This window comes from Podarcis filfolensis (genome assembly GCF_964270895.1).
Source record: "Podarcis filfolensis genome assembly, chromosome: 9".
NCBI lineage: Eukaryota > Metazoa > Chordata > Lepidosauria > Squamata > Lacertidae > Podarcis > Podarcis filfolensis.
Window position 1 is genome coordinate 53,421,633 of NC_139610.1, and position 13,793 is coordinate 53,435,425.

Genomic DNA, 13,793 nt, shown 5'->3' on the forward strand with positions numbered 1-13,793 from the left:
TTGATAAATAAATAAAGATTAATAGCTGTGCTGCCCTCTGCTGAAAAATGTTCTTTTTATAGGTTGGAAGAGAACTGAACGTTTATTATCCCTATTCATTTGCAGCCAGCAAGTCTCTCCAGTTGGATGTGTTTGTTACAAAACCAAAAGGTGTGTGGCAGGCAGCTCTATGTCATTTGGTGATTCATAGCTGCTTTTATGGGGCCACATCTGTAGCATACTATGCCAGTAAGAGAGCAAAGTTGAATGTGAATTTTCATAAAAGTATTCTTAAGAAAGGAAAGATTACCGAGTCCTCTTGCATCCTGTGTGCATACAAATTGGGCAAATCAAAGAAGCCTTGAGCTGAGCTCATACTGGTTCACTCCCAGTCCCTGCAACAGCAGCAGAGGACCATAATTAGGTCAGTAAGTTCAGCACATTGCGTTCTGCAGCTCTATGCATGCTCTGATGTTCTGTAAATAAGTGACTGGCTAGCGATCTCATTGGGGTAGTTCATACTCTCACACAGCATGTGTGTTAACTATGTTGTGTGGTGCATCACTGGGATTATGAACTGCATAAAAACACATCTCCTCTGTTTCCTGATCTGGAGTTTCCAGTGTACAAGTTCCTCTCGTTTTTCTTCCTTTCTGTCCCTTCTGCATGCCATTTTATCTCCAACTTTCCTATTGTCCCCCTTCCCCAACTCCTTTGTCAGCCTTTCCCTCTGGTCTGCATCTTCCACTCATCTTCACAGCTTCTCAGTCTGTTTTCTACTCTGCTATCACAGGTGAGCTCCATTTCCTTTTAGACCCCCTGCACCCTGGACCTTTCCCCCACAGCTTCCCATTCCTCATCTGCTCTCCCTATTGATGGTTGCTTGCACACTAGCTATTTTGTCTTGAAACTGACACCCTTCAATTAATCCCTTTATACAGGGAGCCTAGATGCTATCCAACCAGGGCCAGATTTAGGTTTGATGAGGCCCTAAGCTACTGAAGGTAATGGGGCTCTTTATATGTCCCACTATCCTTTGTCAACAACAAATTGTCACTGTTTTTTATGTTGAATATATGTTATATGGTAATTTATGGACCTAGTAGGTATCTAAAGCCATTTGCACAACACAAAATATGTATTTTATCAAAGTAATTGCATTTTTTTCCTTTAAATTTTTTTGTGGTCCCCCAAGAGAGTGGGGCCCTAAGCTATAGTTTGTTTAGCTTATACATAAATCCAGCACTCTATCCAACACATTGCGCTCCACTGTTTTCTGTGTTGTCTACCCTTCCTTTCTCAGATCCAGCTTGTGGATTTACTTTGCACTTAAAAAACAATTCAAATGTGGACAGGAAAAACATTAACAAGGTGTTTCAGGGCTACTGTACCTTTAATAAGCAGCTTTCTCCTTCAGAAAGAATACTTTCCTTTGCCTTTAATTGCTTTCTGTTCAGCGTCAGGCAGAATTACAGGTGAATTGCCTGTTCATTATCCAATAATTAATCTGTTCCTGGTCTCCATGATCTAGACACTAGATTCTAGGCTGATGGAACCATGGAAAATCAAACAGGCCTATAGACCACACAGGCTTTTCCAGACCACTACAACCATTATCAAAATGCAGATGAACAAGCATATGAATGTACCTTAAAAGGTTATGAATATACTGGCTTTCTGACAGCATTTAAGAGTTACATTATTCATATAAGAAAAATGAAAATCATGTTGAAAAGATCTCCATTTGGCTAACACATCAAGTGTGTACCCTCCAATCATCTTTGACAGAGGCAAATAGATACACTCTTTACATTTTACATTAAGTGTATGAGGGATTTAAAGAATGACAAAGAGCAAGCCAAATGAGGGAGCCACTTCCATAGGGCTTGGCAGCATGCCCTGCCAAAAAATGTCTGAAATAATAACTTCAAAATGTACACTTTCCTATAACCAGGAATTCACAGCTTTTCACGCTCTCGGGTCATAAATTTGTGCATTGGCATTGGCAAAAGTTTTGTGACTCTCCAAATATATGCATTTTTATTTAATACACTTGCATCCCACCCTTCTTCCCAGGAGCTCAAGGTGACGCATGCAGTTCCTTTCCACAACTTCTTTTACCCAAGCAAAAAACCTGTGAGGTTGGTTAGGCTGAGAAAGAAACACTTTCTTACAGGTCTCTCTTTGTCACGGTCCAGTCAACGGGTGATCAAAGTCCCTGCTGAGGACGTCGGGACCAGGGACAAGATGGTGGGGTGAGAGCAGGAATGAGAGCCCAGAAGTCAGGGGTCCGAGGATCAAGAAGCAAGGCGTCAAGGAGCTGAGGTCCGAGGATCAGGAAGCAAGGAGCCAAACGCAGCAAGCCAGGAAACTTGTTGCTGTGGTAAAGAGCTGAAAGGAAATGGTAACCTTATATCCCTTCCCTGCCAGGGCCTGGCTCCTGCATGCACTCCTGACACTCTTGTTTTAAGACATAAATGCCATACAATCCACGAAGTATTGCCCTGACATTCTAGTTTTCCACAGGGATGATATTGGTTTGTGTTTTAGACAAGGTAGGGATGTAAGTAAGCAACAATTTCTGTTCCTGCCACTTTTTGTCGAAATCAGCCCTGTTTCTATTCCACTACAGTTCACTTTCCACCAAATTCTATGATATTCATCTCACTGTCTGTTATTTCTCGTTTCTTAAGCTACATAACTCTATCAGTAATGTAACTTACATTCATTTCAATGCAAAGGAAACATTAAAACTATTTAAAAGAGTAATTTGTTGGTTATCCTTTGCAGACTTAAAAAAACAACAATGTGAACATGAATACTGATTGCACTTTGTTGACTGATTTCCATTCCTGACTACAGACAAACAATTGAACTGCGGCAATTTTCCATTTTTGTCAGGATTCTCTGATGCTCGTACAAGATGTATGATCTCCCATGTGGGGTCTAGAGTGTCAAAGAAGACCTAAAAGTCACTTGTAATACGATGAAGAAGGTTAAAAAATGAAATATTAAGTTATAAGATTTTAAGGACGTGTGTGAATGAGTATTTAGCAATGAAATCAAGAAGGGGAGGGGGGGAAGTCAACCAAAATTATGGTTTAAAAATTTGTTGATGAAGCTTTAGGGTTTTTTTTTGGAAAAATTAATAAAATGTTATTAAAGAAATAGAGAGAGTGTGTGTCAAAGAAGACCTGAACAAAGTGCTCTTTCTTCATGCTTAACTTGGCCCTGAGTATTCTCTGTCACAAATGTTCCAAGTGAAGAATCTCTAAGTCACATCAAGTGCCTCACAGCCTTTATTTTGAGGTCAGCATAAGAGATACAGAAAGCTTCCACCAAGATTTCTTTTGCTGCAACATTTACTGTAATATTCATCTAAGATGACAGTCCTCCTGGGGATCCGCAGGGTGCTCTCATTCAATTCACTGCTTCCTTTGCCATTTATTTATCTCTAATGACAAACAGAAAGACAAAGTACTCTTATATGAAGATTGGACATATACCCAACGGTGCCATAAAAGCACGACTTTGGGGGAGAATGAGCAGGGCGATCCTGGAATGCAGCAAGGCTGGGTTACCGAATATTGAAGTAGGTGGAGTAATGCATACTGCCATTTTAAAAGGGTAGAGGTGTTAGCACCATCAGCCCAGAGTCTGCTATTACGTAACTGCACAACTGCATAGACTTCCTCATTCTGTCCAAAGCTTTACACTGATCATTTCAACTGGATAAATTTAAAATGGGTGAAAATAATAATATGCCTGGAGAGAGAGAGAAAATAACTTTACACTCGGTGCTGGGGTTCTTCCCAGTTCATCACATTTGCCGCAATCAGGTCTGGTAGTTGGCCAGCTGTCAGCAAGAAATATTTAATTCTTCATTTTTATTTTGTTAAATTTATATACCACCCTCCACCTGAAGATTACAGGGCAGTTTACAATATGAAACCAGAAAAAAAATCAGAAGATACATAACATAATGAACAAAAAACACACCCCAAAACCTTGAAAAGGCCACAGGTTGTTCAATCAGCCAAAGCCCTGGGAGATGAGGAATGCTTTTGCCTGGCATCTAAAGATATGTAAAGAGGGCATCAGGTGAGCCTCCCTGGGGAGAGCATTCTGCAAACAAGGAGCCACCACAGAAAAGGCCTGCTCTCATGCTGCCACCCTCCAGACCTCTTGTGGAGGGGCACACAAAGATGGAGCTCAGATAATGACCACAGGAACCAGGTTGGTTCATGTAAGGAGAAGCTATTTCCCAGTATGATGGAACTTGGATGACATCCGCACCATAGATTTAAAGCAGTCATATACTGATTTTACAGTCATGGCTTCCCCTGAAGATTCCTAGGAACTAGTTTGTTAAGAATGCAAACCTCACAGATCTGCAATGCCAGGCACCCTTGACAAAATGCAGTTCCTAGATTCTCCAGAACTATTAAAGTGGCATACGAGTGCTTTAAATCTATGTCACAAATGTGACCATTCAATGTACCACAAGAAGCAGAGTGATGCTGTTCTCATTTGCTGAAATAGTTACTCTTTTATTTTTATTTTGGACTCACAGCTGTCCATGGAGGCACAGGTCAAATCTGTGTCCAGGGCAGCTGTTTACCAGCTCCATCTGGTACGTAGGCTGAGACCCTATCTGCCTGCGGACTGTCTCGCCAGAGTGGTGCATGCTCTGGTTATCTCCCGCTTGGACTACTGCAATGCACTCTACGTGGGGCTACCTTTGAAGGTGACTCGGAAACTACAACTAATCCAGAATGCGGCAGCTAGACTGGTGACTGGGGGCGGCCGCCGAGACCATATAACACCAGTCTTGAAAGACCTACATTGGCTCCCAGTACGTTTCCGAGCACAATTCAAAGTGTTGGTGCTGACCTTTAAAGCCCTAAACGGCCTCGGTCCAGTATACCTGAAGGAGCGTCTCCACCCCCATCATTCTGCCCGGACGCTGAGGTCCAGCGCCGAGGGCCTTCTGGCGGTTCCCTCCTTGCGAGAAGCAAAGCTACAGGGAACCAGGCAGAGGGCCTTCTCGGTAGTGGCGCCTGCCCTGTGGAACGCCCTTCCAGCAGATGTCAAAGCGATAAACAACTACCTGACATTCAGAAGACATCTTAAGGCAGCCCTGTTCAGGGAAGTTTTTAACGTGTGATATTTTACTGTATTTTTGGTTTTTATGGAAGCCGCCCAGAGTGGCTGGGGAGGCCCAGCCAGATGGGCGGGGTATAAATAATAAATAATTATTATTATTATTATTATTATTATTATTATTATTATTATTATTATTTGTTTACTTAAAAGCATGTATAAGCTGCTTAGCATTTTTCTAAAAAAAATCCCTAAATACTGTATGATATAAGAAAATATAATGAAAATAAAAACATGGCATAAAACTATAGAATACAGCTTTGTTTAAAAAAGAAATTAAACAGGAATTTGGGGACTTCAAAAACATAAATCAGGATCTGATATTAAGGGTCAGTTAAAGCCTTGGCAAAAAGAAGGCTGTTGGTTTTACATATGGGAGAGGAAATGACATTGAAGAGCACAGAAAGAATAGAAGAAAATACCTGCTATTGAGCAGAAATTCCCACACTTTTCCAGATTAGTGGGGTTAGAAACAGATTATTTTCTGGAAGCAAGTAGCATGAAAATGTGTACCAAACTCCTGGAAAATTAGTAGAATAAAGCAGTAGTGAAAGATAATACAACATGATGGGATTATCAGGTAAGGAAATGTCAGGGAAACAGAATAAAGTGCTGTCCGAATGCAACTTCATTGGGCCCAACATTTGATCCACGTGGCTTCAAAAAACAGATGCACAAATAGTAATTACTGTGTTACTGGGAATAAACTGTATTCACATACAATACGGCCCCTTTCTCCTAACAGGACTTGTGCAATGAGATACAGAAACAAAAGACTTTCTTCTCTCTCTCTTCCTTCCAACGCCTTTGTTGCTGTTGTTGAAAATATAAGCAAAATTGGTTTCTAGTATCAAAGAACTACTTTGGCTAATTGAAAACTCACTTGAGCTTCCTCAGCCATTGTGATGCCAGTTCTTGCTTCAGTCTTCAAAGCAATCCCTCCCAGGTTGCTAAGGTGCTTCAGGTGTCAATAATTAAGCAGCCATCCTACCAAGGGGAGGTATGTCCTGCAGGGTACAGTGAATTGAAAAATGCCCTTTGTCCTAGGCTCCAGGGAATTCACAAATTATTCTGGGAATTGCTGGATGATCACCTCTGCTTTAACTTAGTTTCAGTTGGGGAACATGTGGGCCCTCCAGATGTTGTGATATTTAAAAAAAACAAAAACAGAAAAGTTGTTGAGCTTTATAAAAAAAAAGTGGCCAGAGAAAATTGAAGTTTCAGCAATTCCCATCCAGACACAGTTTCCAACAGTTGATTGCCACCTATGTCTGGGAAATTCCGAACATATGTCAACCCTAAATTAGACTTTCTTCATCCCTGACCAAGGGTACTGGCAGCTGAAGTTCACAACAAGCTCCCCACTTCTGATTTAAATTATAAATGGGTCAGTTGTTGTTGTTGTTTTTACCCTGCCTTTTCCCTCTGACAGGGACTTACAGATAAAATAAGGTAAAGGTAAAGGGACCCCTGACCATTAGGTCCAGTTGTGACCGACTCTGGGGTTGTGGCACTCATCTCGCTTTATTGGCCGAGGGAGCCGGCGTACAGCTTCTGGGTCATGTGGCCAGCATAACTAAGCCGCTTCTGGCGAACCAGAGCAGCACACGGAAACGCCGTTTACCTTCCCGCTGGAGCGGTACCTATTTATCCTCTTTGACATGCTTTCAAACTGCTAGGTTGGCAGGAGCAGGGACCGAGCAATGGGAGCTCACCCCGTCGCAGGGATTCGAACTGCCGACCTTCTGATCGGCAAGTCCTAGGCTCTGTGGTTTAACCCACAGGGCCACCCACGTCCCTACAGATAAAATAGGAGCAGCTAAAACATAGGAGGGATCATTAAAAAACAATTACACATTAACAGAATTAAAACTTTTATATATTTTATATGCAATCTATTAAAACATACAGATAATTACAATAAAAGCAACATGGCAAACAACAAAACATTTCAGGAGAATAAAACAATAACTTCTCACATTATACATAGTTTCGACCTGAAATGCAATGCGGGAATATAACTCCAAGGAAGGTTGTGCAGTATTATTAAAAATGTCTAGAAAGATCTCAGCAAAGGCTATGAAACAACCAGCATTTCCCAGTTTGAGTTCTTTTTTCTTTTTCCTTTTTGGCCAGCTCTTAGCAACATAAAATGGGGAAAGCCTAATGGAATCTAGCAAAGTTTAGCCATGCCCTAAGAGGGTAAGACTTATGCATAATGCAGCAGTACAAATGTTAACGGACTCTTCCAAGAGCGTTTACATTTATTTTTTATGACCTTGAGAAATTGATCTGTAAAATGGTCCTGCTGGAGGGTGCATTTGGGCCCTGAACGATGCCCAGAGAGAGAAGCCTGTCTTCCTTCCATCGCATCTGCTATGAATTTACAGATCTCAGAAGAACAGGGGATTCACATGTCCACTGCTGGGTTGTTACAGGCAAAAAGTGCTCCTCATGTACAGAATTTGGGTTGTAAAACATCAGTTTGAGCAAGGTGTTCTCTTACTTCCTATCAGTCTAAAGCACACCTCTGAGAAGCAAAACATGAATGCCATTACTAATAAAATAACAGTGCTGAGCATCTGTTTTTAGCCACACATTGTGAAAACAATCCATTCTCTTTTAATCCTGTCGTATCTCTCAGCGCCGTTCCCATTCACTAGAAATGAGGGTGGAGAATTGTGTTTGTTTTTCTTTGTTTCAGAGAAAAACCCGAACAACCTTACTGGAAACTTGTGACAGTCATTGGTGTCTGTCTATCTACTTTTTATTAACAGAACTGGGAATCTAACCTGCAGCTCATTGGGAATTATGACAACCTTCCGTTTTGCCAGCAGAAGTCATGATCCCCAAGCCACTGAAGGCAGATTACCTGGATTTCATCCAACAGCTACCCAGTTCACAGAATAGTTAAACTGGGGCATGTGGACTTAAGCTGATTTTGTTTAGTTAGCTTTACAGAGACTTTAACTAAAGTAACCTAAATCCATGGACTCTCTATGCTTCTTGGTGGTGGATCAGGTTGCCTGTTTCCCCAACGTAACTGGCAAAGAGCTCTCTTGCTGTTACTAAGCCACGTGTACAAATACTGCGGCTGTGATCTGGTCGCTCTATTCCACACACTGAACCCCTCATGCACAAATGTTCCCCATTGTCCTCAGCAAGACAGATGTTGTAGGAAGCAAGAAGGACCTGCAACAAAATGGTGCCATCTGAAGCACTACTGGAATGTTCAGGGTTTAAACCAATCCTTTTCTAGGATACTCCGATACTCCTTTGCCAGCAGCCAATCAACATTCTGTGCCCACTGAGCATGCTGAGTCCTCACTGATCTATTTGGGATCCCTGCCTCCCTTTAAGGTTTCTTTCTAAAGGGCTTTGCTTTTTTACTTTTGCACATCTTGGGGTTCCCCATAGCCTGCTGTTCCCTCACTTATGTATGTGATTGGAGCTGCTTTGGATCTAGGGTGGTCTTCAAGGCAGAGGGCCTTCTCAGCAGTGGCCCCCACCCTGTGGAACACCCTCTCATCAGATGTCAAAGAAAAAACAGCTATCTGATTTTTAGAAGACATCTGAAGGCAACCCTATTTAGGGAAGTTTTTAATGTTTGATGTTTTATCGTGTTTTTAATATTCTGTTGGGAGCAACCCAGAGTGGCTGGAGAAACCCAGCCAGATGGGTGGGGTATTATTATTATTATTATTATTATTATTATTATTATTATTATTATTCGACTAAGTTTGACTCAGAGTAGGCACACTGAAATTCATGAACATAACTAAGGTTCATTAACTTCAGTTGGTCTGCACTGAGTCACCTTGCATACAACCCCAGAAGCATCCATTCTCAGAGAGTGAATTTGCTATTAGCATTGTATGGGGCAGACCCCAGTCCCTGAGCAGTAAGAGGCTGCAAAGGTCTCCACACATACTGTGGGTTATTATCTCCACAGAATGAAGGTCATTTGAGATTCCAGTATCCTTGTCATATATACAGTTCTATTTGCACATATATAGAGAGGATAAGTGGTTCACGGCATTAGCACTCCAACAGGTACTGGTCCCCATTATATTTTGAGGGCCACAATCCCTCCCTTTTTTCCAGATTCCAGTTACCAATCTGGCTACTCCATCCACAGACCCACAACATCACCTTCAGCCAGGGGAGGGGAAAAAGTGTGTCCTCCTCAGCCTACCTTCTGGAAAGGTCTCCATCTCTTAGTTCCTATGCACCATTTGGACCCCAGTTTAACACAACAAAGGTATTACTTAACATGCTTGGCTAGAGCCATTCACTTAACCAAAAATTGGTTTGGCCTCTTTTAGCAGCCTCTCTTTCTGTAGAATCCAACCCCCTGCCTAAGAGATGGGGTGGGATTTGAGGGGACCCAGAATGACATCTAGAGACTATATAGGATATCTGTGGACCATTCTCATTTTCTCTAATATGAAATCCCTGAACGTGCAAATAATGTTTTTAGGTGGCAGCAGACGACACACACTATTCTACAATAGCTTTCAGTGCAAATCCCAGTGCCTTGAGAAGTCTGCATGAACTTCTTTGAAATGCTGCCTTTAAAAACAGTGAATGGTTTTGTTTCACATATAAATCCTCCTGATTTTAGCTGGGTGACCTGCTGAAGAACAAGTGATGTTCAAATAAGTAACACAATCTGCATAGGAAAGGGAGAGAAGACGTGGCTTATAATTGAAAGAACTTGAAACGTATCCATTTTCTACAAATACATGTGGAAAGAGTAACATTTCACATTTTAAATCTCGGCTCCTTGTTGCTTTACATTCCGAGGATTGATCTTCCAATGGATCACCACAACCTTTTCTGTTCTGTCTGTTGGAAAGCTACTGCACTGCTATACCCGTTATTGGAAATCTTTCATTAAAAGCAACTGTTTAAAGAGGTTATCCAGACCCAGGGCCTTTCTTTTAGTGAAGTGGGTGGTGTGTAATAATACAGCTACAAAGCCAAAGTGTGGCACAACGTCTTGGGTGGTGGTGTGGGGAGATAAAAGCCCCATTCTCAAGGTCACTAGAACAGTTCTTTAACTGGTAGGTTTCAACTGAATACTTCAGTTGTTTACTTGTTTACTTAATTGTTTACTTGGAACAGTATTCCAAGATATAGATGGGTGTGACACACAAAGAGAGAAAAATGAAAAATGATGCACTTATATAATCAGTCAATCAATCAGTCACTTGATAGCAGAGGAACTCTGTGGGGCAAGTGGGCACAGCTGGAGGGAAATGGCCATATAGGGGAAATTAGGGCCCCTGCCAGGCTTTAGATTTCCAATGCCTGCTTCAGAACAACTAAACTTGGGAATCAATTCATCAACAGTTCCATTTATTTCAACAACATTTAAAGCAGATAAGTTGTACAAACGTTTTAGCATATATATGAGTGCTTTCAGCTATTGAACTGTAACATTTAAAATCCACAGTAGCGAAATATCTTTATCAGTACAAACCAAAAGATCACAAAAATAGTGAGCAAGCTTTTGAGTTGGGTAGCATTACCCAGTGGCTGGCGTTTGGAATAGGGCTAAATTACACCAGGATAATCTGCCCTAGGCACAAATTATGCTGGTTTCCTATAGCTCGAATTGCTCTGTAAGTCTCACTGACTTCAAAAGGATTTACTCCCAGGTAAGTGAGAATAGGTAAGTGAGAATAGGATTGCAGCCCAACTTTCCTAAATCTCTTAGTTTTAATTATGTCCTGAACTATAATCTGGAAATATATGTATGTAAATCATAAATATAAATCCTCTCCATTTTTATGCAATCTGTTTTGTAGATTTCACAGAGGCAATATAGATGAAGTAGCTCTATTCAAAATCGATTCCAAGATTGATTTTCCTCCAGTTTTAAAATAACCTTTTGTTGAAGGCACTGGAGCAGCCTTTTGCCATTCAACAGATCCTTATGGCCCCTTGTCTCTCTGGAGTGTGCATGATATATAGAACCAGAATTCCCAGCGTTGGCCTCAGAAAAGTGGTTCAAGCAGTTGCTGGAAGATAAATGGTTCCTTCCATTTCAGCCTGAATGTGCTTGATGAGTACAAGGCAGGGAGATGCCAGCCCTTCGCCTCCTAATCAATGCCATGTGATCAACTATGTATAGGGTTGATAAATGATAGTCGGGACAAGTACAAAAAGCTTTTCTAATATCTTCAGCTCAAAACCTCATATTCATTTCAATACGGCAGAGATGAAGAACCTGCAATCCAGCCCTAATACTTCATCCAGGATTGTTGTTTTGGAGTTGGGGCATGTAATATGTGAATATCCCATCTTCAAATGCAATCTTCCAACCTCTTTGGAAATCCTTCCAAAGTTGCATTATTTTCCTTTCCAGAAAACTATTTTCCCTGCATTAAAAATGCTGGCCAACTTCATATATAGAAAAGTACTTTTGAGGACAGGGTTGGGGGATAATATTGTCACCTTTGTTATACATACATGCAAATTAATTTTCATAAAATCGTTCTTTTGAAAGATCACACATTCCAGTTACATAACAAGGTGTAGCTGAAAGGTTATTGAATCTGCTTTCATTAACTGGCTGTGTGAGTACGGATGGGGGAGAAACAGAACTCACATTTAAAGGTGAACCTACCTAACTCACGCTTTCTGAAAGAATACAGGAACTGATACACAGCCAGCCTTTGAAAGCCACATTTCTGAGAATTTTCTGATGTAGATCTCCAGCCAAGTGGTATCTACAGAAATGTATAAATGACTGGGGTAAAGTGTGCCTATAAATGTATATATTAGCAAATATAATGCACAAAGATGTCAAATTAGCAGTAATTTGCAAAAAAAAAAAAAAGGATATATTAGTCAAAACTGCATACAAAGATGTGTGTAGTGGAAGAAATTCATACAAAAATACTGATGACAACTTTTTTCTTTTCTTTTTGCAAACTGATGTGGAGAACCAAACTGGAAAACTTGACAGATTTGCCCATCCTTATGTATGAGGATGTGGAGAGAGGATCACTTTTGGCGGTGTTTAGGGCTGGCATTCCACCGAAGAAGCTGAAAGTCATTTTCTGATTTACAAGGCAAAGGTTTTCAGGTAGCTGGAGACTGATTCTAAGAGAGAAGCCTGATCTGTTGCTTCCTTTGCCAACATTGGTAGACCACACTTCCATTGCTCAAGCTGGACAAGAAGAAAAAAGAGAGCAGTTATTCTTGGTGTAAAAAACTTCAGGAGAAGGCTAGTGTGCTCATATCCTGCTTGTGGGCTTCCCATAGACATCCGATTGGACACTGTGGGCGACAGAATATAGGACTAGATGGGCCTTCAGTCTGATCCAGTTTTTCTTATGTATCCAACAAGTGTGCAAATGGCTTCAGAAATATACAGGAATGGCAGTTCTGAGAGCCGGTGTGATGCAGTATTGCAGATATTAATATTGTACAACTTGAAGCAACTGGATGCATAAAAACTGAATCCTTTTGGAATAAAAATTGTCCAGACCCATAAATATTATTCAAAGCTTTACTAACCAGAACTTCTTCAAAACAGGTGCAAAAACCATCAATGATGCACCCAGAAAGCTGTATAAAGGATATACATATTCAAGCATAGGCTCTTCTCCTTAGATATATAAATAACATAATTAGGATCAGAGCAAAGGCCAAAACACTGTCTCTCCTATAGCTTGCATTAGTCTGCATCCAGCCTAAGGGTATGCAGCTGCTGGAGAGGCATCTTATCACATCCTTCTCTCTCTGTGCCTGAGAACAAAAAACCTTTCAAAATGGAGATTTGCAATTGAATACCTTAATCGCATGTTTCAAGGTTAAACACTCACATGACTGCTAGTAGAGAACATCAAATTATCAACTCAGCTAGAAGCTCAGAGAGCCCTCTTCTAGCTTAGTATACTCCAATGGAATTCTCCAGTGTTAAACCCTTAGCAACACACAGGCATTCTCCATTTCATTGTGCAATTATACTTAACATGTAAGGGATGGTGCCAGAAGAGTGGGGCTTTGGGTGAGCTGGAGAGGATAGGCAAGGGGGTGGGTGAGGTGTAAAGAGAGCGGGTTGGGCAGATGGGTGGAAGGGGAAAGGGATAGGTGGGGTTGACAAGTAGAGTGAGCAGTGGCAGTAGACTCAAGTTCTTTGGTTTTTAATGCAAAGTCACATGGAAAAGTGAAGAACTGAAGTGAAGATGAGAAATTGAAAGGAGCTGAAATTGACAGATTCAGCCATCCCTACTTTTAAGGCAGCCATTTCTCAGAAGTCGCTTCTCTTGTAGTTCCAAGTAAGGATTGTGATGGTACTCAAACTACGCAGACAACTGAAGAATCTGACCTGAATAGCTTTGCTTATCTTTCCTTTTGCTATACTTTCGAGGTAAAGACATTCCCCAAAGATAAAGAAAATCTACTCACAGGGTTCTGAAAGGCAGAAATAATCAAGATCTTTCGTATCACAGTCTGTTCCATCAGTGGTTCTTCCTTCACTGTTGTCATCGCATGCCATTACAATGAACTACAAAACAGGTAATGTGCACATGTGAGTTTGTATAGGCACATAATAATAATAATAATAATAATAATAATAATAATAATAATAATAATAAATTTTATTTATACCCCGCCCTCCCCAGCCAAGACCG

At 41.0% G+C, this 13,793-nt stretch overlaps 1 protein-coding gene across 2 annotated transcripts in view; it reads right to left on the bottom strand.

The window, feature by feature from the left end:
* Positions 1-10,482: 10,482 nt before the first annotated feature.
* The window catches only part of EGF (epidermal growth factor), a 41,058-nt gene continuing 37,747 nt past the window's right edge, over positions 10,483-13,793 (bottom strand). For both annotated transcript variants that reach the window (XM_083571105.1, XM_083571104.1), the window contains exons 21-22: positions 13,567-13,666; positions 10,483-12,322 (exon numbers count right to left, since the gene is read on the bottom strand). In XM_083571105.1, the coding sequence (XP_083427231.1) occupies positions 12,318-12,322; positions 13,567-13,666 (105 nt within the window). In that variant the 3' untranslated portion in view covers positions 10,483-12,317. The remainder of the gene's footprint in view (positions 12,323-13,566; positions 13,667-13,793) is intronic.